General features: G+C 40.2%; 1 protein-coding gene across 1 annotated transcript; it reads left to right on the plus strand.

The window, feature by feature from the left end:
• The first annotated feature begins 2,268 nt into the window (after positions 1-2,268).
• SUZ12 (SUZ12 polycomb repressive complex 2 subunit) lies at positions 2,269-26,822 on the plus strand. Its single transcript, XM_068209691.1, has 16 exons — positions 2,269-2,829; positions 5,608-5,654; positions 5,745-5,809; positions 10,559-10,627; positions 12,145-12,194; positions 13,430-13,515; positions 14,859-15,090; positions 15,858-15,960; positions 17,307-17,412; positions 18,146-18,323; positions 21,180-21,271; positions 21,725-21,868; positions 22,693-22,850; positions 23,488-23,686; positions 24,185-24,264; positions 24,606-26,822. The coding sequence occupies exons 1-16, from the start codon at positions 2,301-2,303 to the stop codon at positions 24,949-24,951; spliced, it is 2,484 nt and encodes an 827-aa protein (XP_068065792.1). The 5' UTR covers positions 2,269-2,300; the 3' UTR covers positions 24,952-26,822.

Consider the following 26,822-nt stretch of genomic DNA (forward strand, 5'->3'; position numbering starts at 1 on the left):
ATACACATAAGGGTCTCAAAAATGTGCAGTGCATCAATCACTGCTGCTGCCAGGAGTGAGAGACTGACATGAAATGATATATTCAGTAACAACAAGTGGCTGTAGAGAATTTGAGTAGGAAATAGAAGATAAAGAAGCTGGAATACTAAGCAGAGACAATTATAAGCAGGGTAAAATATATAACAGTATTGTTTAGAGGAAGAAAACACAATGTAGATAAAGTGGTAACAACGATGAATTTATAAAAATGTAAGAAAATGAAGGCTGAAGCAAAATACTGAAAAGCTTGCAGGTGAAACATCAATGCCTGATGAGGAAAGGAGTAGGGGGAAAAAAGATAAGGGAAGAAAAGATCTTTTCAGAGCAAACATGAAAAATAAATGGTACAGCAGAAAAAGCAAAAAAGAGGGGGATAGTAATCCACAAGGACCCGTTTATTTGAATGTTTGGGGTGTGTATACATATATTTTCTTTAAACATAATAGGTTAATAAGGGACATATGAGACATCCCTTTAGAATCTCCCTTTATTGATAATGAAAGGCACATTTACAGCATGACTGACTTTGATATATGGTTTTCCTCATAATATTTATCACTAAGTTCATTTTTCTTAACACTAGAAATTAGAAGATAAACGGAGACGGTGGGGTGCCAGCACCTCAGTTACATCTGGTACCAGAACTGAAGGCTGTATTTCACAGAGACCATTCTCACCCTACCCTGCACAATTACCCCGGAGAAGTTTTGCAAAGGAAAGCAAACAGAACGGAACGGAACGGCTGTCGAAGCCTTTGTGTAAGAGCCGCCGCAGTGCTGATAAGCGGCGATTAAACGGAGCCGCTGCTGAACTGGCCCGCGGCCGCACTCGCTGTTTCTCACACAGAGCTGCTGCCCCGGCAGCGGCACTTCCCCGGGCCAGAGGAAGAGTGATGGACCCAGACACTTCACCTCAGAACCCAGGTCTCCCTGCACGCATGGGCAGCTTCTTGTGCCTTCCTGAGGAAACCTCACGGTTAGCTAGGGTTAAAGCTACGGGATAGCAGCAGGACCTCATGGCCGACCCAGCATAACCACTTCCACCACAAAAACGATACCGACTTATACCTGCGCTCCTGTTTGACAAATTTAGCTCCTGAGCTCTGCGGACAGCGGAGCGGCCCCTAAGGCATGAGGAGCATTAGCCACCTGTGCGGCCGCGGGGGCAGCGGGAGGTGGCATGGAGAGCCCGGGGGGACACGGAGAGCCGGGGCTCGGGGCAGCCCGGGGGGACACGGAGAGCCGGGGCTCGGGGCAGCCTAGGGAGCTCGGGGCAGCCCTGGGCTCGGGGCAACCTGAGGGGCTCGGGGCAGCCCTGGGGGCTCGGGGCAGCCCGGGGGGGCTGGGGGCAGCCTAGGGAGCTCGGGGCAGCCCGGGGGGGCTCGGGACAGCCCGGGGGGGCTCGGGACAGCCCGGGGGGGCTGGGGGCAGCCCGGGGGGGCTGGGGGCAGCCCGGGGCGCTCAGGGCAGCCTCGGGGGGCTCGGGGCAGCCCGGGGCACTCGGGGCAGCCTAGGGGGCTCGGGGCAGCCTAGGGAGCTCGGGGCAGCCCTGGGCTCGGGGCAACCTGAGGGGCTCGGGACAGCCCGGGGGGGCTCGGGGCAGCCCGGGGGGGCTCGGGGCAGCCTGAGGGGCTCGGGGCAGCCTAAGGGGCTCGGGGCAGCCCTGGGCGCTCGGGGCAGCCTAGGGAGCTCGGGGCAGCCCGGGGCGCTCGGGGCAGCCCGGGGGGCTCGGGGCAGCCCTGGGCGCTCGGGGCAGCCTAGGGAGCTCGGGGCAGCCCGGGGCGCTCGGGGCAGCCTAAGGGGCTCGGGGCAGCCCTGGGCGCTCGGGGCAGCCTAAGGGGCTCGGGGCAGCCCGGGGGTTCGGGGCAGCCTCGGGGGTTCGGGGCAGCCTCGGGAGCTCGGGGCAGCCTAGGGGGCTCGGGGCAGCCTCGGGGGGCTCGGGGCAGCCTGGGGGGCTCGGGGCAGCCTAGGGAGCTCGGGGCAGCCTAGGGAGCTCGGGGCAGCCCGGGGGGCTCGGGGCAGCCCGGGGCTCGGGCGGAGCGCTGCCGGCAGGGTGCGAGGGCGGGGTCCGGCGAGCGGCCCCTCAGGCCGGCGGGGGCCCCCCCCGTTCCCATCATGCCCCGCGCCGGAGCGCGAGCGGCGCTTTCCCGCGAATTCAGTTCAAAGGCGGGGGTTGGGGGGGGCGCGCGCCGAGCGCGCGGACCAACCAAACGCTTCCAGAACCATCCGCGCGTCACGCGGGGGCGGGGCCGGCGCCGGCCAATGGGGCGGCGCGGCGCCATCCCCGCAGCCAATGGGCGCGCGCGGGGGGCGGGCGCGCGGCGGCGGTCGGGCTCGGCGGCCGCGGCGCTGAGGGGAGCGGGGCGGAGGAGACTTGGCGGAGTTGGAGCGCGGCGCGTCCCCCCCCCGCCTCACGCACCCGCCCCGGCCGGCCCTGCCCGCCCCGCTCGGTCTCCGTCCCGCCGGGGCCCGCCCGGGGCCACTCCTATGGCTCCTCAGAAGCACGGTGGAGGAGCGGGGCCCAGCTCGGGCTCCGCTGGCGGCGCCGCCGGAGGAGGAGGTGGCGGCGGAGGAGGCGGCGGGTTCGGGGGCTCCGCCGCGGCGGCGGCTCCCGGTGGCAAATCCGGCGGTGCCGCGGGCGGCGGCGGCGGCGGAGGAGGCAGTGGGTACTCGGGCGGCTCCTCGGCCTCCTCGGCGGCGGCGGCGGCGGCAGCGGCGCTGCCCCCCGTGAAGAAGCCGAAGATGGAGCAGATCCAGGCCGACCACGACCTCTTTCTTCAGGCCTTTGAGAGTGAGCACCGGGTCGCCGGAGGAAGTGGGGGCCGAGCCGGCGGGACCGGCCCGAGCCGCCGCGGAAAGGGCGGGAGGAGGAGGGGAGGGCTGTGGGGAGCAGGGGCTTCCGGGGGTAAACACGGTCGGGGGATGGAGGGAGGGAGCGGGGCCGGGGGAGGCGGGGGCCGGCGGGTCCCGGGCGGAAGCGCGGGGAGCGGGGCCGGTGTGCGGGAGGGAGGCGAGAGGCGCCTGGGGCCCGCGGGGCGGAGGGCGAGGCTGTGTGTGGTGTGTGTGCCCGCGGCCAGCGATGAACTTGGTTCTCAGTAGCACTTCCCATCACGCTTTCGGGGCGGCTGGTTCTCTTCCCTCGTCCCGCAGCCCCTGGAGGCTCCGGGCAGTGAGGGGCAAGGGGGCCCTTTCCTCTTTGGCCTCTGCCGTTCGAGCCCCTTTCAGGGGCAGGACGCGATTAAGAGTTCACTGTACTTGGTTTTTCTTTGTTTGGCTATAATTTTCACTTACTCGAGGGTTTGTATTGGAAATCGACCTTTGCGACCCAGGCATCCCCCCCCTGTGGCAGTTCCACATAGGAGGAGAATCCCCCTGAATTCCCTAGAAAGTTGTTTGTGGAAATCTGGTTTAAATGCACTGTGGGCCAGTAAACTTAAGTTGCACTAAAAGATTTCTGTGCAGCTGCCAGGATTTGAAGGGACTTTTTAATGCCCTACTTGAACACATGATCCTGTTTTGGGATTGGTGCTGTCAGTGGTCGCACTTACTGTAGACGGTGACAGTGTTGGAGTTTTTGGTGTAGTCTGGAATAAAGCGTGGCCGTTTGAGTCTCAGTCTTTTTAACAACACTCTGTATTCAGTAAATACTGTGCTGCAAATGGGTCAAGTCACAGACTTTAGTTTTAAGAGCTTTTTCTCAGTGGCTGAGGTGGAAAAAATTCTTCTGCTGGTGGCTCAGTGTCAGACAAGGGAAGCACAGAGCTGAGCAGGTGGGGATCAGAAGGAAGCTACTCTGTAGATATGCATACATATATACATACTATGTTAACCCTGTAGTGCGAATATCATGGGAGAGCTGCAGTAAGTAAATACTGGATCAAATAAATCCTAACACGTGTAGTACTGAATTGCATTCTTCCTGACTGTTTTTGTCCCTTTTCAAGGTCATATGCTAGGAAAAGATAAAAGATTTATTTTAAGCTTTTGCTGAGTAATACAGACTTGTGAGACATATGTCTCTCTGCAGGTTGAAGAGTGTGCTTCAGAATTTTTCCACTTGGGAAAACTAATGTTGAAGCAGCAATGCGTTGCCTTTAAATTAAATTACATCCTTGTGAATGTAACTTGATGTTTTCATACTTCAAGAAATTATAATTATGTCATGGGGTTTTTGAGACTGAAAAACATAGGATGTCTTTTTCAAAGTTGCGACTACTCTGTATTTTCACTTTGTGCCAAAGTGTGTATACCTTCATTTCTTTCTTTTATCTTGATTTGAAAAATACAGATTTTTTTGTGATAATTTGCATTAAGCAGATTTTCACTGGCTTTCTTCAGGCTTCTAAAAGGAAAGTGCTGTGATCATTTTAAGATTTCCTTCTCTAACAGTAATGCATATCTTTAATTATGTGTTCTATGGGGTCTTGCATTCATAACTGTAGAAATAAGGCTGAATCATATCTTTAAAAAGAGGTAAAGGATATAAAAAGCTGTCCTTTTCTACTTGTAGTTACAGAACTCCACACAATAAGGTTTCCAGCTATTTGAAATAAATGTTTTACAGTCACATGAAAAGAAAATTTTATATTTCTTTAAAAATAAACTTTGTTTTCTTTATGTGGGAGATGGAGGCTGTGTTGCCAACCTTAGCATGGTCATCAATACATCGTCTGTTCTCTTCTTTCTCTCCACTTGATGTGTATTAAGTAATTTATAAGTTTTTTTCTGATGTTACTTAGTGAAGTTGGCTTTTATTTCAGTTTAAATAGGGAGTATTTCAGTTTCATTTGGAATTCTTGTTAGAAATAACCTGATCCAGACAAAACCCTTCTTGTCCTCATTTAACTGGTTAAAACTAAACTGAAGGTCCTTCGATTGTTTGTAGGCAAGTCTTGATAATTTGAACATTGGTTCTCAGACCTGTTTGAGATGATTCTGTGCTTTAGTGTCCATTTTGTGAACAGTTGAATTATCTTTTTTCCTTTTGCACTTGAAAACAGTAGCTGCTCTACCAAAAACAACATTAATTTCCCACCTTGGAATGATCCATAATGGATCATAGTCAACTGACAGTCCCTGTTCTTGTTTCAGTACCTGCTGCAAGTGACCTTGGTACTTGCCAGAAGTGTAAAGCAATCAGAATCCAAATTGTCTGACTGTGTAAATGTATTGTGCTCTTTTGGTGTCCTAGCAGATGTGTTCATTAACTTCATGGAGAAAACTTACCTCTATGACCTTAGGCTGTGATATGTTGAGGTATTTTTTAGGCCCTTTGATGATATAAAGTCTGTAAGAACCACATTTTGTGGAAAGCAGAGCAGTCAGAGTTGAGTTGTGACCCCTGATTTGTGGCACCTTAAGCAAGAAGTTGCTTTGCTTGTAGAGTTGGTGAAGTAACCTTGAATGTGATAACTTGGAGTTACTTGGACGCTGTGATGCTTCACTTAATGCCTTTTGTGATAATTGTTTCAAAGTAATTGCCATACTAAGTTAGATACTTTTTATGATTATAAGACAGTCTTTCTGGAGGTATAAGTTGCATTGGGTAACATGTGTTCCTTTTTCTTAGAACCAACACAGATATACAGATTTCTACGTACCCGGAATCTAATAGCAGTGAGTAATTGGTTTTATCACTCCTTTACTTTGCACTTGTAGAAAATTTTAATTAAAGCATAACCATTTTCTATTTTTTCCCCCCTGCAGCCAATATTTTTGCACAGAACTCTCACTTACATGTCCCACAGAAACTCCCGAACAAATATCAAAAGGTAAAATTGTTTTTGTAAAGTAATCCTAAAATGTTCACCAAGTAGCAGAAGTACAAAAAGCAGTGGAGAGTTACCTCCTGTTTTCTTTTTGAAGAACTTTAAAATGAATACTTCAGTGTACAGTTGATTTCTGAGACCTAAGAGGTTTTTTGCAATGTTAAGGGTATGTGTAGCTTTATCCACGTGACTTCTATGGATGCTGGGAGTATTCAAATGTGGGGAACTATCTGCAGAATCCTAACTAATTCTCCCGTGTTTGTTTTGTATTTTGGAGGAGAACTTACTAAAAAACAAAACAGTATTACATCCCAGCTCGTGTAATCAATGGTGCTTAATCATAATCATATGAAACACTATTTTAAACTGTAACCTAACCAGCTGTTTTTGAAAAAACCAAAACCCAAATACAAAACTATTTGCTTTATTAAGTAGTCTTGAAAGAACCCAGTAATTATTTCTGTAGTTATTTTAAAAGCTGGAAAATAAAGCAGGTCTGTTTATAGTATTTTAGAAGAACTCCAGCAAATTCTTTAAAAAAGTTGCTTTGAATTGGATATGCCTGAGAGATGGGCTTCAGTTTTGATACTGCAAAATAGTCATTCTTGTCATGTGAGGTGCTTCAGCTGCCCATCAGTGGACCTGAAAACACAGAAACGCTGCAGAGGGACAAGTGCAGTGTACATTATTTATTAGCAGAAGCACAAGGCCCTTCCAGTTACTTCTCCTTCACTGCAAATCCTTTGTTACAGTTTAGACTTTTTTTGTAACCTGAACATTTAGTTTAAAATATTTTAGCACCAAAGTTCTTACCACTAAGAAACAGTCACCGTGGGACTTAAGTACAGCAAATATGCAGCAAGATGTGATTATGCAGACAATTCTAATTTAAACTTCATATTTATATCTAAGGGATGTAATATTTGCATGATCTATTGATCAGTAGAATTTGCATATTTTTAATTAAAGGAGCTGTTGATGTCATTATTGGATCTCTTGAATATTGTTTAATGTTCCTGCTATGAGTTTTAATGCCACAATATAACTTTTTCTTAAAACTGAATCCATAACATACTACTTCAGGTATTAGGACAGATGATATTTATTTATTTTTTTAAACTTGCAGTTGCAGCTTAATTTTTCTTTAAAAATTTATCAAAACCAAATTTTTTTTGCTTATTTTAAAATGAGTCAGAACAAAATGTTAAGAAATTATTTTCCGGCTGATTTATTTTTTGTGGTTTAGTTTAGTTTGGTTTTTCTGACTAGAATTGTACTAGATCAAGGAAGGTCTTGCTTATAACTTAGATTAATTAATTATTGATTGAAATGTGTGTGTTACTTGAAAATGTTCTGTTGGATATCTGCCGTACTTGCTGGGAAGTAAGAAACAGTTCTATTGCCTGTGCACTGTTATCCACTGTTCCAAATTCCAGTTGATTCAGCTGCACAGGTAAGGCTTGATTTCTGTTTGAAACGTACTGATTTTTATCAGTTCCCTTAACATTTAGTTTTAGAACTGTGAGTTTAGTTGGGAGGTGTTCTAATAACAGATTACAGCTGTTTCTTTCAGTAGTTCTGTCGATGCTGACTAATTGAAATCATGCTTGTAATTAGGTTTAGGAAGATTAAATGAAACGTATCAGTATGTTTTCTTTATAAAAACGCAATAATGCAACAAAAGTGAGTGAGCATAGTTGAAAGTGAAAAAGACAGAAAGTAATTGTGAAGTGTGTTCCCCCGGGTTCCCTCTGCCCTTTCCATGCTCACTTTGTACTGTGGCCCTTCTCTTTCAGCCTACTTAAAACCACAGAAGTTGCAATTTAGAGGTAGTTTGGACTTAAAGATTGGCAAAAGAGTCTTAACTGCACTTCTGAGGGGATCAGCAGGATCCTTGTTTGCTGATCTGTGCTGGTAAATGCTTGCAGATATGCACAAGACCTGAATCACTATTCTTCATTCAACACAGATAGCTGAGGTCTATGATCTCGTTTTTTTAGTGAAAAAGGGACTTTAAAGAGAGAAAATATCTGAAGTAGAGAAGATCATCTTGAAGTTTCTATTAAGGAAAAATCCATCTTCTGGTTTCAGTACAGTGAAAGTGTTGGTAAAGTTCTCTTTGCAAAGAAGTCTTTTCTGGAACTGCATCGCTGTTAGCCTGCTTATGTGAACTATACACGTACATTAATTTATTCCCCTAGAACTCCTAAATGTTGCCATTGTTAAATTGCTGATATTTTTGATTGCCATTTCAGTAAACAGTATCATAAGTAAAATATAAGGAACTGATGTCTGAACGTAATAGACCTTACTTAAAGAATAGTAAATATGACTCCACATCTTTTACCTCCAGCTCTATGATAGTCTGAGAAAAATGCCAGACAAATTTATCATTGGAGGTAGGGAACTATAACTGCATTTTTACCAGGAAATTGTCTGTTGATACTGCTCCACTTGTTTAATACTGAGAAAGTGTTTAGAAAACCTAGAATGCTTAGAGCATAGGAAAATGGTCATAGGGAATAGTTAATGTGCATGTGTCAACCTGGGCTAAACAGGAATTGAAGTTGCTGGTTATTGGAGAGGTGATGAGCTTTGGTCAGATAAAACTTGATGGGAGACCTGAACTGGACTTTGTGTCTCTGGGTCTGTCTTCAGGTGTTAGTATATCAGACTAAATGATGGTGTTGGAAAGAAGTTACTAACTTAATAAAATTACTTCACATACAGTATTTGGATAAAGCAATAATTATATTATTTATTGGCAAAATAATGGCATGTTATGATGTGACTTCTAATACTTTGCTAATTATTACTTTTCTTGTCTGGAATAAGAGTGGGTGGAGAAAGGAATGCATAAGATGCACATAATTGTTACACAAGTAAATGCTGTCTTGAAAATCCTGAGTGTGAGGGATGGTTATTACAAAAACTTGATTTTCTCTGTTTTGCATGCGAGATGGTAACATAAATAGTAATTAATTTTAAAGGAATTTCTTCTCTTACAAGTTAACTTCAAAGGCAAAAAATTTTTATTAGTTGCTATTTTTAGTTTCTTGGAAAGATTTCTTCTTTTTTAGGAGGGCTCTCTTGTTTTGACTAACCTGAGTCTGGATTTAGCAAAGGCTGTGCCACTGTTCTTTTTGGATCAATAATGGTCACATGCTACGTACAAGTTGGGTCAGATGTTAGTATATTTTATGAAAGATTGTTAACTTTCCTCCATTCTGGGATCATGTTTGTCTCTTAGCTGGTTTTTTGGCTCGTGTTCTGCTCATGACATAACTGGTATAAATCTGTTTTAAGCAATTCCTCAGTCTGGAGAAAGCCCTCTTAACTTGCTGTTCTGCAGAACAGTGGCTGATTTTGATGAGTGGAGCAATGTGCACCCAGAGACATTTTTACCTTAGAAGCTGAAACTTCTAACAAATTACTCTGTTCTTAACTTCTCTCGCTTTAAACTTGAGCACTGCAATGTTCATTTTAACAATCCCACGTTTTCATGTAGGTGAGTCAGTTCTTCAGTCTCATATGTGTGACTCTTGGGCTGAGTAGAGCTTTGAATCAGTGATTGTTTACTACACAAATCATAATTGTTTTTCTCCTTGTAATCTGAGTGCAGCCCTGTAGTTTTTGTTGTCCAGTGTTGCTGTTTAGTCCTCATGTGATGTGTAACTCAATCATTCATGAGCATTACGTGCTGACTGCACACAGAGTGACATCAGTGTTTCTTCAGTCAGGGTATTTCTGTAGACAAATGCTTCCGACTTCCCCAGAGCATACTGTTGTTCCCTCTGCAAGAAATCCAGTTTGGCGACCGTTTATGTTCTTCTTACTCCATTTTTCTAAGGTATAAATGTGAAGGAAAGGTGCCCTTGCACTCTTGTGTTGTCACTGTAGTCAAGTGCAATTTTGTGGGCATCTAGAGCCAAGTGTTAACTTGCCTTTAATGACAAATGGAAAGACTGTTCTGTAACATGTTGAATAACTTCTGCTCATGAGTGAGCTTTATTTAGCAGTGAACATGAAATTGTATGTATGGTAGAACAGGCTGAACATATGAGCATGAACAGACCGATGTCAGAATTACAGAGAGGAAAGATTTGAAGTGATTATTCTCTATGACATTGTTGTCATTGGTTGTCATTGTCCCCTGTTTCCTGTGAGTGGGCTCCATAGGTCGCTTCCAAATTCATTGCTCTTTGCATTGTGTCCATTTAATAGAAATGTGTGGAGAAATAAGGGTTTGGGGTTTTAACTACATGTTTAACTCTTTTGTCCTGTAAGGTTTTAAGTGAATTTCATTATTATGATCAAGATTAAAATAGTAATGGCTGAGGGGCTGACATGTCAATTCCTGGTATGTATAAGTGTCAGTAAAACAGGAAGATTTTCTTTGATAAAGCTGTAATGTAGTTAAACGTGTTCATTGCAAAGGTTTCAATATGTCGCTGTTGAATGAAAATTCTTATGAGCAGTAGGATTACTGTTGCAAGGTCTGGGTTTAATTCCTTGTATTATTTTTGATAGTGCTTGAGGAGCAGTTGTGTCCCTTATAACACAGGCATGATACTAGGTCTGAAAAAGGATATGTGTTTCTAAAGGGGGTTTTCTGAAGAGAAGGCTAAAATGGTATATATAGACAGTTTTACATGAAAAATCAAGTGAAAGCTCAGGCTGAATACATTTTCTTGCTGTATGTTGTGGATATGGTGGCTGTGTAAAACTATTCTTTTTGCTTTTTCCTCACAGGAAAACTTTCAAAGTAGATGACATGTTATCAAAAGTAGAGAAAATGAAGGGAGAACAAGAATCTCACAGGTAGTGTTCTGCTGTATATTTATGTGTGTGGGTACAAATGAGTACATGCATGAGCTGTGAATCAAAAATTCTTTTGACTGATAAAGTGTAAGTAAGTGATAAAGAGTCATTACTTGAAGCAAGGTAGTTGCTGTTGGAAATGTTGCTTCCGGAATCTTAAAATGTGTGTATGTATGCTGGTCACTTAACTTGGAGAAATGCAGTATTGGGATAAACTTTCAGTATTTGTTGTGGCATCTCTTAAAATTTGTATAGAAACCTCAAATAGGTATTTGCCTTAACTTGGTTTTTAAGAGTGCCAGTTGTGTCAGTAAGTATTCTCTGTGTGTTGGAATTAAAAGTAAAAAAGAGGTGGATTTGGGAAAATATGATAGTTTATTACTTGTAGTTGATGTTGTTGTACACATGCTATTTTTAACCTGTTCTTTTCCCACAGTGTTTGCAAATCATTAGACTACTTCAGAGGCAGCTGTGATATATACAGTGTAGTCTGAAACAAACTTACAAATGTTGTGTTCTAAGAGGTTTTATGGACTTACTATATGTTATTTTTCTTAATTATATTTTGCTCCATATATTGTGGTTAGTTGCTTTGTTGAAACCACATAGAATGTTCATTTGTGTATGTTGTTTTTTGTGCTTTCAAAACTGTAAAAAATGTGCTTTAGTGTGGAGAAGTAACATGGATGAACGATGCAAGTTGGTGTAGATAAGAGTCCTTTGAATGCCTGAGCTGTTGGGCACTTCCGCTGGTCATCTCAGAGCTCTTGGGAATGTTTGTGTTTAAAAATAAGTGTGGAGTGTCACGTTGTATCTGCCTGAGAAGTGAAGGTGCACAAAGTTTTGTCTAGTGGGGTAGTGGGATAGATTATATTTTGTTCAACGTGTACTTCAAAAATACTGAGTGGTTTTGAGATCCTTTTTAATCTAGATTTATGAATACCTGTCTTAAACAGAAATATGCCCTGAATTTTACAGTGAAACAGAACAGATGCAATTATTATTTTGATTCTGTATGTTATGAATGATTTGGACTTGATTAAACTGCTATCTCTTTATTTCTAAAGGTGCAGGTCCCCCCTTGTAGAGATTCTCATTACCGGGCTTAAAATACTTGTTGGTTTGGTTTTCTTTTAAGCTACACCAAGCCTGTGGTTTAGGGTGAAATTCTAGAAAGTTTCCACCAAAACTGAGCTCTGTTGCTGATGGCTGTCCAAAGAATGTGTTTGCCTGCCTGTGAAGGCAAGATCTCCTGTCTTCAGGCAGTGTTCTTCTACTGCAGTATTTGCATTTTTTTTTAATGTATCAAGCCATAGAGTACACAGAATAAGTCTGTAAAGAGAAAACTAGTGTTCAGTTCTGCATCACCTGCAACTGCTGTATCCAGGCAGTTTCCAGGTTAAAAGGATGGACTGAATCATTAGAGTTCTGTACTGTCTATCAGTGAAGTACTTGCTGTGAGAAGAAAACACTTATTTGTTCTAACATTCCCTTTTTTTTTCTTTTTCCCTGTTTAGCTTGTCTGCTCATTTGCAACTTACATTTACTGGGTTCTTCCATAAAAATGGTATGTTTGCCAATTCTTTCATTCCCCTGTTAATTTGTATAACACCTTTGAAATTAGTAGAGATCTGTGAAGGGAATATTTGAATGTTTCTACTCTCTGCTGTTTGGATGTGGGTTTTAATTTACTTGTTCAGCTTGTCTCATTAGTTATAATTCAGTAGTGCTTTAGAAATGCTGTAGTGTAATTGTGATGTTAAGCCTTCAGGGTTTTAGTCAAAACAGTGATTTTGACAAATACTTCAAGCCATCATCCACTCAAACAGAAATAGACCTTGAGGAAAGTGATTCTTTCTCAAAGAATGTGATTTTTCTGGGAATGTGTCTTTGGTGTTTGAAGTAGCTTTAAAAAACCCCACAGCCCTCAAATAGTTGGAAGATTCAGTGGTTTCTACTTTAAAATACAAGTGTAAGAAAAAGAATTGTCAAGCTGAGTCTAGAAATGAAGGAAAGGCCATGTCAACGATTATAAAAGCCACGGAAATCATATTTTAGTGACTTGAAGTCATTCCATGGTGTCTTTCAAGCACATGGGGATTTGCCTCTCAATATCAGAATATTGGAATTCCTCGAGCAGAATAAAGAGTTCTATTGCTCTGGGAGTAAAGCTGTTTTTCCCTTAAAATAAAATGATATTTCTAGTTTTTTGGTTGCCATTGCTGATCACACCACTGGCAGCAGCTGCCTTGAAGATTGCAGTCTCTAGGAAATTTATTGTGCAGTCTCTGAAACAAAGTCTTACTTTGTAAGATTTTTTCAAGTTTGTTTGAGAGTCCTTTAACAGCTATTGTGCATTTATTTAGCCTTGCATAATTTTTAAGAGGGGGGTAGTGTAATTTTGTTTTCCTATCTGATAGCATCTGGATCTTAAGCTAAAATTTTTGGTTTGCAAACTGTAAAGAAAAAAAAAACTGGGAAAAACAATTCAACTCATCTGTAATAAGTGTATTCTGACTGTCCTTAAATCTAACCATAACATTTTTCTCTGTTATAAAAAGGTAACAAGCTTGCTCTTTTAAAATTTAGACATCAGCTATGCCTTTAAATCAGCTAATATGAAAATGATTAGGATATATTCTCAAGTGGAAATTTGTAGTAAGTTTGGGGAGACTTGAAATTAAGAATGTGGTTAGAGGTCTTTGTACCTGGGATGTGCCTGTGGTTAAAAAGTAATTACAGATGGATTTATATCATTGAATATCTTCACTTTTTCAGAATTTAAAATACTTTTCTGTTTAGATAAGCCATCACAAAACTCAGAGAATGAACAAAATTCTGTAACTCTGGAAGTACTGCTGGTGAAAGTTTGCCACAAGAAACGAAAGGTAAAAATGATCAGACAAATTATTAATATACATTAAAGCAAAATGTTTAGCTGCTTCTAGAATATCTAAGTAATACTGTCATATAGTGATGCTTCTGGTGAAATGAGCCTTTAAATTTAAGAACTAATGTATTCAAGTTGTTTTTAATTGGATTTTGCACTGCTTTATGAGAAATGAGTTTAAAAAACGTTCAGCTGTGTTGATGGAATTCAGCCTGTTGTTGTTGTGTATTTCAGCCACTTCTGGTTTTACATCAGTTTTCATGTGTCACATCCTTAAAGCGTTCATTCCGTTGTGATGTCCAGAGGCTTAAGGAAACCAGGCAAACACAAAATCATAAAGCAGCCTGTGCCTTTCAGAGTTTAGGAGTAAAAAGGAACAAATTGTAATTGTTTTGAATTCCTGAGTCATCTGCCGACTCGTCTCTTTCCTTGCTTTTTCCGTACCTGTGTTTTTACTTTGGTTATTTCAGTTATTGCAGATTTTAGCTATTGTGAATCATAAACACTTTTATATTTATTTTTAAAGCATCTTTGAATTTGCTTGCAGTTTTAGCTGTATTTATTTCACATCAGTTGGCAAATTATTTCTCCAACTATAAGAATATGGGAGGCTTAGTAATGCTTTAGGTTTTAACCAGAAAAAGATTTGCAGTCAGAGCTGTGTGTTCTTCCCTAATGCTAGCCTGATTTGACAGGTTTTTAAGAATTAATACTGTTTGTAGCCAGTTTTGTTAATTATTTTAGTATGGATAAATGTAGTGAGATCAGGAGGTGCTAATGGTTATTCCAAATGTTTTGCTGCAAGTTTCGTATTTAGGCCATCTTGTCTTGTTTTCCCAATGCTACACAAAGTTCAGTGATCTCTTTGAGAGGTAACTGAATATAATAAATCCTAGGTAAGTGGTTCTTTATCTCACAGATAGCACAAAATGCACTTTGAAATATTGCAAGGAGAAGCTAGAAAGCCCTTGGGAAAAAATATATAACCAAAACATTTAATTTCTTCAGGTAAACAGAATTAAATTAGTATTAAGGACTGTTATACAATCTTTTTAAGTGCCTCATGTTAGTGTTATTTTATTCACATAGAGAAAAATGGCTGCTGCCAGAATGGGTTATAGAATGGCAGTTTTATTTACACTTAAAAATATCTGGGTTTGCATTTAAAATCTGAGATTGTTCCAGATTTTTTTATTTATATCTGTTACAAGGCTTATTATAAGGCTTATTTTCAAAAGTTGGCAGAACAAATGCAGTTTAGATATGGTATCGATTTAAATACTTAATGTCTTTACTTTGAAGTATAAAAACCTGAACCTTATCTTTCTTGTTTTGCTGCAGGATGTCAGTTGTCCAATAAGACAGGTTCCTACAGGTAAAAAGCAGGTGCCTTTAAACCCAGACCTCAGCCAAATTAAACCAGGCAACTTCCCATCACTTGCAGTTTCCAGTAATGAGTTTGAACCAAGCAACAGCCATATGGTGAAGTCTTACTCATTGTTATTCAGAGTCACTCGCCCAGGAAGGAGAGAATTTAATGGACTGATCAATGGGGAAACTAATGAAAACATTGGTAACTTCAACCTTGAAATCTGCTTTTGCCAGGTTTATCTCGTGGGCGCGCGCGGAGTTGTCTGGATGAGCAGTGTGGGTCACACTGTGACAAGGGCCAGTAATTATAGAGTGACTGAGCTTTTATTTGTTTGCAGTCTCTTTTGAGATGGGGAAGAAATTCAGCTGGTAGCTAGAAATTGTGCTTCTGGTTTTGTGTAAATTTAACACCACTTGTTACTAACGCGATGCTGAAGGTGTGATGCAACACTGCTAGAGGATGAACGGTGCAAGAGAGCCCTGTGGTCACTGGGACTTTCATTATTTGTCCACCAGCACTGGTCACTACTGACTCAGTGTGGGTGCTATCAGTGTTTCTCAGCAAAACTAAGTGACAAGCCAAGAGAAAAGTACCTCAATAACATATTTTTAAAAGTTATTTTCTTAATCCTATTGAGAAGTGTTACAACACAAATGTTACAGCCTTGGAGTGTACATGTAGAATGAACAACTTTTATTTCTCACTATTTTATAGCCACAAGAGGAGGAAGATCAAATCCCAAATTCTTTATGCTGACAGAATAAAACAATGAAATTATAAATACATGAGAACACACCTAAAATATGATTACTGTTAAGCTAAGTGCTCTTTTATTGCATTGTCCTTCTCTATTGTATGGCACATCTGACACAATCAATAGCCAGTTATATTTGTGAGTGCATAGAGACTATTGGATCTTTTGAATCTGTGCTTATGTAATGATTGAATACCATATTTCTTACGTGCAGATGTCAATGAGGAGCTTCCAGCTAGAAGAAAAAGAAACTCTTCAAATCGTGAAGATGGGGAAAAGACATTTGTGGCACAAATGACCGTATTTGATAAAAACAGGTAATATTGTAGAAACAAATATAGCTTCTATTAATCATTCTAGTAATCATTTTTAATCATCATAATATTGGAAATTTGATAATAAACTTAATATGTTCTTTATTGCAACGTAGGTTGTCTTTGGCTGCATTTTAGTTGTTATTTACAATAAGAACTTAGGCTTGTTATGTTTTTTTAAAAAAACCTACAGGTTTCATAACACATTTTATACTGAGACCTGTTCAGTGATTACTGTAAATAATTCCCATCTGTGAACTTGAATATTGTCCTGGTAATTTGCGTCCATTTGTCTGTTGCTTGCCAGTTTTTGACAGATGTAATTTCTCTGTTCTGTTAAAGATCAGTGACAGCATAATTAAAAAGTTAAACAAAGAAAAGATCTCTGAAATATCCTTACTGCTTACACTCTGTTGGGTGCCATAATTTTTCCCATGCCCAGAGTGTTGCTGGTGTAGTCACAGGTCTCATTCTGCTGACAGCTACAGAAGACATCAGTTCTCCATTACTACAGGACAATCAAACAAGTAGTTAAAATTATAGCAGGCTTACTCTGTCATGTAGTTTAATTATTTATTATCTTGATACTACTTAATGTATTTCAAAGAATGTGGAGTGCTCTCAATAGCTTAGAGCACTCTAGATCCAGTTAGAAAGATAAGGACCAGACCATTTCCTGGGTGGATGTTTTGGTTGGTTGGTTGGTTGTGCTGCAAAGGATCATAGTACCAAAAGCCAAAATACAGTACGTGAAAATAAGAGTTCTTTCCATGGCAAATGCAGGTCCTAGGTAGAGGTAGGTATTTACATAATTTCTTTATCAATAAAAAGGGAGCTTGAAGAAAAAGCTGCTTAAACCAGCTCCTACTAATTCTCACAAAATGGTTATTTATCCAAATAGGGTTTTACAAGTATATTTTGAGAAGAGTTTGGGTTTTGAAGAAATGTTCTTTTCTAATCTGTATCTTCTTAGAAGTCTTGACAGTATTTTGTTCTTTTCTATTACTTAATTCCACTGGAGAACTTCAATATGCTAAACAACATACAAACCATTAGTTGGTTTTGTTGTGATGATCAGCAAGGACATTCTCAGGCATGCTGTTGAATAATTGAGATTGATTTGCAGCAGAACCAAATCATGCATAAAAATGTATATATTTTTGGTTTAGTCTTTAATGTTTTTCTTTGTTATGAGTGATGTTTGCCTAAGATTTAGACCTAGTCAAATAAATTTGCTTGAAAACATGTCATCAGGTTCATGGAAATTTAATTACTGTGAAATAGTGCATTTTAATAGACAAGCAATAAAAGAACTTTTTTTACACATAATACATATTTTGTCTTGACAGACGCTTGCAACTTCTGGATGGGGAATATGAAGTGGCCATGCAGGAAATGGAAGAGTGTCCCATTAGCAAGAAAAGAGCAACATGGGAAACGATTCTGGATGGGAAGGTATGGATTGTTTTAGTGGCCAAGAAACCTGTCTTCACAGGAAATAATTCTCTTTGGGAATGCATGGACATACATTTTCATTCGGGTCTCAGTTTAGAAAGCTTTGGCTACACTGGATCATTAATACAAGGAGATGTCAACTACTCTAAGTATGGCAGTGACTTCTGAATTCCTGACCTAGAAATCGGGCAGTTTAAATGCTATTCTAACAAGTTGGACATATCAAAAAGGAGCATACTGCAGAATATATGAGGGTAAGAAAGAGGAACCCAGAGAGGTGTGATCTCATGTACATAGCTTAAGAGAATGCTGATAAAATGTAGTGATGAAGAGGATCAGTGTAGGAGGAAGGGTTGAGAAGAGAGAACTCGTTGACTGAGGTGAGTCAACACTCAGTGATGCAGTGATTGTATGTACTTACATAGTCATGCTCACATGTCCTGGGAGAGTATGAGTTGTAAGTGATTGGAGAGAAGAACCTGAAGATTCCAGATGGTTACAAAGTATTTGTGTCTCAACATGATCATATAATTATGAAAAAAGCAGAGATGATCCAAATTATATAGTAAATGATGATCCAAAATTATATAGTATATAAGCTCAACTATCCTGATCAGCCTTTACCTGCATCAAAAAAAATTACATCAGTCTACATTCTGTGAATATTTTCTCATTATTGTTTTTGTGAAGACACTTATTCTGCTGGGGTTTTTTTATTTCCCCCATTCTCCAGAGGTTGCCTCCATTTGAAACATTTTCTCAGGGACCTACTCTTCAGTTTACTCTTCGCTGGACAGGAGACACAAATGATAAGTCTACAGCTCCTATAGCTAAGCCTCTTGCAACACGAAATTCTGAAAGCCTCCCTCAAGAAAACAAGCCCAATTCTGTTAAACCTACTCAGACTATAGGTAAGCAAACCTTGGTTTTGCTGCTGAATAATCATCTGCTTAACCCTTTTGTGCTTAGGGATCACTGGTGCAGCTGCTTCAAGTTATTCTCAGCAGGGAAAAGCAAAACTGAGTGGGCTTTGTTGTATCTTGTATTTTGTAAATTTTTAGGGTTAAAAGCTATACATCAGGACAATATTGAAATGATTATATACAATGCTCATAAATCCTGCTGTGAAATCCATTGGGGAAAATCCATCACTAGGATTTCTGGGATTGTCTGGTTTGCTCTACTCACTTCAATTAGTGTTCTGTAAGTTTCTGGATTTATAGGTGCCCTACTTTCAGGTGGAATAGAGTTACTTTTCTTCTCAGTGCTTTAGTGCTGTGTTTTGGATTTAGGATGAGAATAATGTTGATAATGCTGATGCTTTAGTTGTTGCTAAGCAGTGTTTAGACTAAGTCAAGGACTTTGCAGCTTCTCACACTGCCCCACCATCAAAGAGGCCAGGGGACACAAGGGGCTGGGAGGAGACACAGCTGGGACAGCTGACCCAGACTGGCCAGAGGGATATTCCAAGTATGGCTTCATGCTCAGTATAGATACTAGAAGGAAAATTGGCCTAGATGCCATCTTTATTTTGTCTCACTCCCAGTTGTTTGTGACTTTGTATTAGAGCCTTGTGTTGGCAAGTAAAGCTCAAGGATATCTGGAAAACTTAAGCTGTACAGAGAACAACAGGCTGCACCCGTTGTTTCAACACCTATGAACACACCTAGACACTGGATTGGCACCCAGTTCACTTCAGAGTAATCAGCATTTCCAAGCTTGTAACTAGAGTAGGACTCTGAGAGTAAGGAATCTTCTGAGTCCATGTTGTAGAAGTGATTCTTTGGAGTGCAGTGGTTGTCCCCAGACTTAGGCTCTGGGGTGTGCTGTGGGGCACCGCTAGTGAAGAGTCGATACTGCTTTGGAGAACTTGTCCAAAATAGCATTTCAGTCTGAGTTTGGTGATGTTTTGGAGATGGACTAGTGGCAGCAAGGAAATTGCTATTATGAGTAAAGCACTGCTTTTCTAAAGGTGGTTTTTATGCAGTTGTGTTACCATAAACGTTGAGAAACTTAATGGTGAGACTTTCTAAGAGTGGTGATTCTTTGTGCTGCTTTTAGAGCTTTAAAGTGATAAAAAAGTGAGAGCAAAAAGAATTTCACCCGACCTATGCAGAAGCCAATGTCTAGAATGACCCCTAACATTCTCAGCCAACCTTACAAGCATCTTTCTCTATGGAGAGAGTACAAGAATATTTACATAAGACTGATACCTGTTCCCTGAATTGAGTATTTTACCTGAGCTAGGGATTGCAGACACCTGGGTTTCTTCCATTAGGATGAATGGCTGACAGTGCACACAAATATGAAGTAATTCCAACAGAACCTGGAAGGTCCTTGAATTTTTGCTGTAGAAATTGTTCTGTTTTCTCTTTACTTCCTTGTACCAGGCTTCCTTGTATTTCAGAGTTTCTTGGAGACCTGTATGGTAATTTGTTAGGCAGGTTTTATGCTCAGACTTGCAAAAGAAATGAGTTGAGTTGACTAACTCCAGAAGGTATGTGGTAGTTTACTGTAACAAATATAAAGGCAATAGGAACATGGACTGCATTGCCAGTGTAACCTGGAACCCATTTTTTCTTCCATCAGGAAAGCTAAATTGATAAAGTTACAGCCAGAGCGACCCTCCCAAATGGGACAGCCAACTCCTATACACAAATGTAATGTAGTGTAATGTGCAGCATTGTAGGGTATTTGTTATGGTTGTGCTGTTTGCAGTATCTGAATACCATGAGAGCGCAAAAGTGTACAAAACTTCTGTCAGAGATTCTGATAAAGATCCAGTACAGCTTTCCCAATGGTGCATAAATTTGGTGTTGTCATTTTACTTTGGCATATTTCCCAAGGCAGACCAGTGGAATAAAGACATCAAAGACTTTCTAAATATGGCAGCTTAAACTTTGCTGTAATTACAAAGTTCTGAAAATAACTGAGCCATGGAATTGGGATTTCTCTGATGTGGTGCAGGCTAAAGTGTCAGGCTTCCTCTCTTTTTCATACAGACAGAAAATAAAATTTCCTTTCTTCTCCAAAATATTAAATTTAAAATAAATGCATCTTCTGAAATTTAGGTCAGTAGAACCGAGCCTTGTTTTCCCATCTTTATCACTATTCAAAAGCACGTCGGGTCATTACTTGGTTTCTCTTGAGGGCAGACATATATAAACCTGCTTAGTTACGTGGGGTTTCTTGTTACCTGTATGAAATCAAATACTGTTATAGATTAAAGTGTATGGAAGAGACTCAGAAGCAACTAAGCAGTGCCATTACACATACAAACAATGTTCAAGGGTTACAGTTGTAGTTGAATATTTTGTGTGTTTACTTACATTTCTACTGCCTGTTAAGAGACTTGTGGAACTTCTGAAATTGAATTTAAGTGGTGTGTTTGAATGCAGCAATCTGAAAGCAGGGATGGCTTTTATTTCCCAGCTTTTAGCTATACATAAAGAATTCGCTGCTTAAATGGAGTATGAAAAATGTTGCTTTTTACCTGACCATTTTTAAGTTCTCTGAATGATTCTTCAACACATGAGATAATCTTGTGTTAGAAGTGGGTTTGCCTGTAGGTTTGTGAAGGAAGCTGAGCATCCAGACTTCCTTGTTGCTGGTAGGAGCTACTTACCTCAAAGGACATTCAGGTAGCCAGTTTCCTTCAGCAGCAGTGCCCTTCTCAGGACTTCTCAGAACTTCCATAGTTGGGTAAGAAACAATGTTTGTCTGTTCCTGTGCACCAAAAAATGTGGGTTCATGTGGGTTTTTTTCAGCTGTGAAAGAATCTTTGCCTACAGACCTTCAAACAAGAAAAGAGAGAGATGTTTTAAATGAACCTCGACAGAAGTTGCGAATATTTTACCAGGTATTGAAAATAATCATTAAAGGGAAAAACTAGAATCTCAATATTGTGTGGAATTGAAATGTTTGCTTGGGAGCTGGGTGGAAATTTCCATTTGCCCTTTTTGTGGATGCCTTAAAGAGTCTCAGACTCACAGACTGAAAGCCATTCCACAGAGTCCTCTTTATGGAAGTATTCCAGAAAACAAATCATTCTGGGGGCACATCTGATGTTCTGAAAGACAGAGGACATTCCTTCTTAGACTTCTGGAGGGGGACAGGTTGGTCTCCGATGGGAAAAAAAATTACTGAAGTACCAGTGTTTCAGTACACTGAGCTCATACAGTGTGCCCAAGATCTAACTATTGCTGTGGAGGTCTCCTGTAATGACATCCAACTTGGTTTTGGGGGCTGGAAGTTAATGAATGAAACTCATTTGGTGCTAATTCTGCTCTTCCTGTTCCTTTGCTTGCATCAGTTCCTTTACAACAACAACACGAGGCAGCAGACCGAGGCCCGCGATGACTTGCACTGCCCCTGGTGCACCCTGAACTGTCGGAAACTCTATAGTTTACTCAAACATCTTAAACTCTGCCACAGCAGATTTATCTTTAATTATGTTGTAAGTAATCTTTTTGTAGTTCAGCACTATAAAACTCTGTACAGTCTGTCACAGATACTACACATGCAGGGATTCTGTTTCCAGCTTAGCAAATTGTAGGGCTGTATCTACAGGTTAGAAGCTGTTTTCTGTGAATGTTTGTGTTATATGGAGGAGATATATTGTCTTTCTTTGTTTAAATATATATATTAAATAATGCTGACCACTGGAGGCTGAATTCTAAATGTAGCTACTGCTTTTGCATCAATGTGTTCTTTGATGTAGAAAGCAATATAATTGTATTTGGTTAGAAGTTTCTTGAAGCTCTAAGAAACTTCGAAATCTTCTTGCTAGCAGTCTTTTGGGGATACTTTGCTTAATTTTATAATTATAGTTTTAATTTTATAGTGCTTAATATAATATTATATTTATATAAAATTTTGTATATTTATAAATAAATATATATTTAAATATATAAAATATTTTATATATTTATATTTTATATTTTATATATTTATATAACTTTAATTTTATAGTGCTTAATTGTATAAATTATATATTTAGAATTAATTTTATAAGTATAAATATATACATTAATTATATATATAAAATTTATAATTTTGAGCAGTTTTATACAAAACAGTAAAATAGTACAGAGGAAGGAAGCTTTAGTGTAATTTGCTTCTAGAGGTTAAAAATTATTTGGGTGTTGTGAAAGGAAACTTAGAGCTATATCAGGTTATTGAGAGGTGATATTTAAAGTATTCAGAATTTAAAGGTTATTTGTTTAAACCTCTCGATGCATTGTCATTACTATCTGCTGAGTATTTGCAACTGTGCTCCAGTATCATCCCAAAGGTGCTCGGATAGATGTGTCCATCAATGAGTGCTACGATGGCTCCTACGCAGGGAACCCCCAGGACATCCATCGCCAGCCCGGCTTCGCCTTCAGCCGCAACGGGCCCGTCAAAAGAACTCCAATCACACACATCCTGGTGTGCAGGTGGGGAGCTGGCAAACACGCTCTGTGTGTGGCTCACAGAGTCTGCTAGGCTGGAAAAGACCTTGGAGATCAAGTCCAACCTATGACCTAACACCTCCGTATCAACTAACCCATGGCACTGAGTGCCATATCCAGTCTTTTTAAATACCTCCAGGGCTGGTGACTCCACCACTTTCCTGAGCAGCCCATTCCAATGCCTAACCACTCTTTCTGTAAAGAATATTTTGGCCTGTAAATCAGATTTGTGATACCTGGGATTTGTGAATCTGCAGGTGCATATACACAGTGCTAAAGTTAATTTGTATGACTAAAATAAAATGTAACTGAAGGAGGATAACATCACCCATGATTTTTCTATATCTTTCCAGTTGAGATATCTATTCATAACAATGTAGCTCTCTTTAACTAGAACCCTAGAACTTACCCTAGAACTTTTCTTCTCCAAAAGGTGAAATTGGAAGGTTGGATCAGGAGCTCTTGGGGTTTTAATGAGGATTATTTCATTGCTGGAGATTTCCCCCCTCCCAACATTTTTGCAAGCAAGCTAGATCTTAAAATAATTGCCATTAATCAGTGACAGTTCTCAGTATTTGCATCTGTGATGTGCTGGTGACAGCAGTGACTTCTCCTTTGGCAGGCCAAAGCGCACGAAAGCGAGCATGTCGGAGTTCCTGGAGTCGGAGGACGGAGAGGTGGAGCAGCAGCGGACGTACAGCAGCGGGCACAACCGGCTCTACTTCCACAGCGACACCTGCCTGCCCCTCCGCCCCCAGGAGATGGAGGTGGACAGTGAGGATGAGAAGGACCCGGAATGGCTTCGGGAGAAAACCATTACTGTAATCACTCTCTTTGTACAAAGTTACTTTAAGTGGATTGTGGTTTTTAAAAGATGATCTGCAGTTGTTTTAGGGAACAGTTGGGCATACATGGTGAAAATTCTGCATTTTAGGAGCAGAACATTTTGCTGCACTACTGTTGATGGAAATTCCTGGAATCAGTTTGTTTTTTCAAGTGTGCATTCAGTTTACACAGTTCAGTCCCCTTGTGTTCAAACAAGTTTTCATTGTTTGTAGCCACTTTTCTCCTTCAAAGAGGAGATGCTGGAATCAGGAGCACACATTTTGGGCTATATAGAACAAGGATATTATTTATCATTAAAAGTCTCTACATCAAATGACATTTTTCTAACTTTTTCGACTGCAGAGCCTGAATTTTCTATCTATATATTTTTGTGTCTAAGTTGAATTTTGGGTATTTTCTCACTTCTTGGCAGCAGATATGCAGTTCTGATGGGTGTGTTTGTTTCTTTTCCTATCCTTCCTCCCAATCTCCAGCAAATTGAAGAATTTTCTGATGTTAACGAAGGAGAGAAAGAAGTCATGAAATTATGGAATCTTCATGTTATGAAGCACGGGTATGTTACTTTGCTTAATTTTGATACAAATAAATTAGATACATTTGTATATATGTATACATTCTGTTGATCATTTTGCATTGCAATTCATTAAATACTTAAAATTCATTTGGCTTAGTTGATTAGGAAAGGGTCATTAAAGGATAATTTGTAATAAGCTTTTGAGAGTTTAAGCTTTTAAAGAAGTTGTTGTGCGTAGTAGCATTTGGGCTTTGAAAAGAAAAAATACTGGACTGTGTAATAGCTGCTCTCTGCAGTTACATTGATAAATCAAGTTGTAGAGTATCTTTTTGTTTTTGAAAATGTTCTGCTTGCAAAATGATGGCTTTCTTATTTGACAGGTTTATTGCTGACAATCAAATGAATCATGCCTGTATGCTGTTTGTTGAAAATTATGGACAAAAAATCATTAAGAAGAACTTGTGTCGAAACTTTATGCTCCACCTGGTCAGCATGCATGACTTTAACCTCATCAGCATCATGTCCATAGACAAAGCTGTGGCCAGGCTCCGAGAGATGCAGCAGAAGTTGGAGAAAGGAGAATCGGCGTCCCCGACAGACGAGGAATCTTCCGAGGAACAAAGTGGGACAGCAAATGGATACAGTGAAAATACCATGAGAGAGAGGATTTCAGAAATGGAAAGCATCTCAGGTGTCACAAAACAGAGCAAGAAGCAGAAGCTCTGAAGTCAAAAGTCAATTGTCATTCAACGGACAAACATTGAAGTGACATTCTAGGGTGCATGAGCTCTATAAAGAATTACACACAGAAATACAGAGATTCCAAACAGGCACTGCTGGATGGAAATAAATGATTTCAACAAGGATATTGTTTAAACAGGGTTTTTATTCAGTTACTTATGCAAGTACTACATGTATATTGGTTTTGGTGATGTAATGACAATATTCTAAGAGTTTGAGCATGAAGAGCAATATAAAAATCTTTTTGTAATTTTAGTAATTAGTGTCTTAAGAACTTTATGGAATTTACATAATTTAAGTATATGTAAAACCGTTTTTATATTAAGATTTTTGCATCTGTATCTGGCTGTTTTTCCTACCATGAAGTTGTGAAACATTAGGGAAAGGGGATTGGGATACAGTTTCTGCTTTTCTTATTTAGAAATTCTCCAGTTAGCTTTTTGTGAAAATAACGTCTGACTATTTACAGTTTAACCTTGATCCTTGTATTTGAAATCATTTATCAATTAATTGATCATAAATTACAAGTCAATTTTTTTTACACTAAAAATTATCAAAATTGGCAAACTTAGCACTTCCTTTGTCTTGTGCCTGTTTGGAAAGGTCTTGGCTTTTCACGTTCCAGACACAGTGAAGTACCACCTTGGCTTTTTGAGGTTTAACCAGCAGTTTGGGTTTCGTGGATAATTCTGATGTATTGATCGCCCAGTGTACCATTTTAAACTTGAACATTTAGCTCCTTTATATTTTTATTACACATTTACACAGCTACAGAGAGGATTTGGGTGCAGCCCCTTGTGCCTGGGGTCACCCATCCTGGGGTGCCATGCTAAGGCTGGAGCCTCGTGTCCGTCTGCAGGCGCTGCGTCGCCAACTTCCCGCGAAGTTCTCGCCTCAGCACAGACTGCAAGGCCAGGCCGTGGGTTTAGCTTTGGCTTTCGAGATGCCACTCTTGAGGGAAAAATGCACTGTAAAATTGGACCAGAAAATGTGTTGCACTTCTTATGTAAGTATTCTGTGATGTATTGTATTCAATACAGATACTAAGATGCTGACTAAACTATATTTGAGCAGTTTTGCACTGCTGTTAACACATTTTATGCATACGTTTACAGATTTTTTCCAATGGAAAGTGGTTTCACTACTGGTACAGTATCAGCACCGAAGGGTTTTATTCCAGCAAGCACTGTGGTTGAGTGACATCACCTCAATTTTTTATTATCCTTAAAATATTTCATTTTTCATATTCTTTATTTATAAAGGAACAATGCTGCTGTAAATAACAGGTATTTTTTGTTTTTTATTTCATTCCATCACCATGAGATGCAGTTCCCTATTTGTTGAAGGGGTATATAAGCTTTCTAATGGTGTCTTCAGAAATTTATAAAATGTAAATACTGATTTTGATGGTCCTTAAGATGTGTTTAACTGTGAGACTATTTAACTAATGGTGTGGATGTGATTTGTCATCCAGTATTAAGTTCTTAGTCACTGATTTTGTGTACAAAATAGGAAAGAGGGAAACTGCAGCTTTTCATTACAAACTCCTTGAATTGCCAGCTCTCGAGTTTTAGCAAACTCTAATTATGCCTCTGGATAGTACATCATGCATTTCTCTCTGGCTTTAATTTGCTAAAGCTGTGCACATATGTAAAAAAATAGATTATTTTAGGGGAGATGTAGTTCTAGAATTATTGCTTATGTCATTTCTTAAGCAGTTATGCTCTTAATGCTTAAAAGAAGGCTAGCATTGTTTGCACAAAAAGTTGGTGATTCCCCCAAAAATAGTAATGAAATTACTTCTGTTCAGTAAACTTTGTATGTCATGTCAATTTATAATAAAAGCTGAAAAAATC

Source organism: Anomalospiza imberbis, chromosome 19, assembly GCF_031753505.1.
Source record: "Anomalospiza imberbis isolate Cuckoo-Finch-1a 21T00152 chromosome 19, ASM3175350v1, whole genome shotgun sequence".
Classification (NCBI taxonomy): domain Eukaryota; kingdom Metazoa; phylum Chordata; class Aves; order Passeriformes; family Viduidae; genus Anomalospiza; species Anomalospiza imberbis.

Excerpts from the sequence above, each read along its gene's own strand:
- SUZ12 (XM_068209691.1), top strand. The coding sequence starts at position 2,301 with ATGGGGCGGCGCGGCGCCATCCCCGCAGCCAATGGGCGCGCGCGGGGG. Across the intron at positions 2,830-5,607 it reads CTTTCTTCAGGCCTTTGAGA|AACCAACACAGATATACAGA; the intron begins GTGAGCACCGGG and ends CCTTTTTCTTAG. Across the intron at positions 15,091-15,857 it reads GGAAACTAATGAAAACATTG|ATGTCAATGAGGAGCTTCCA; the intron begins GTAACTTCAACC and ends TCTTACGTGCAG.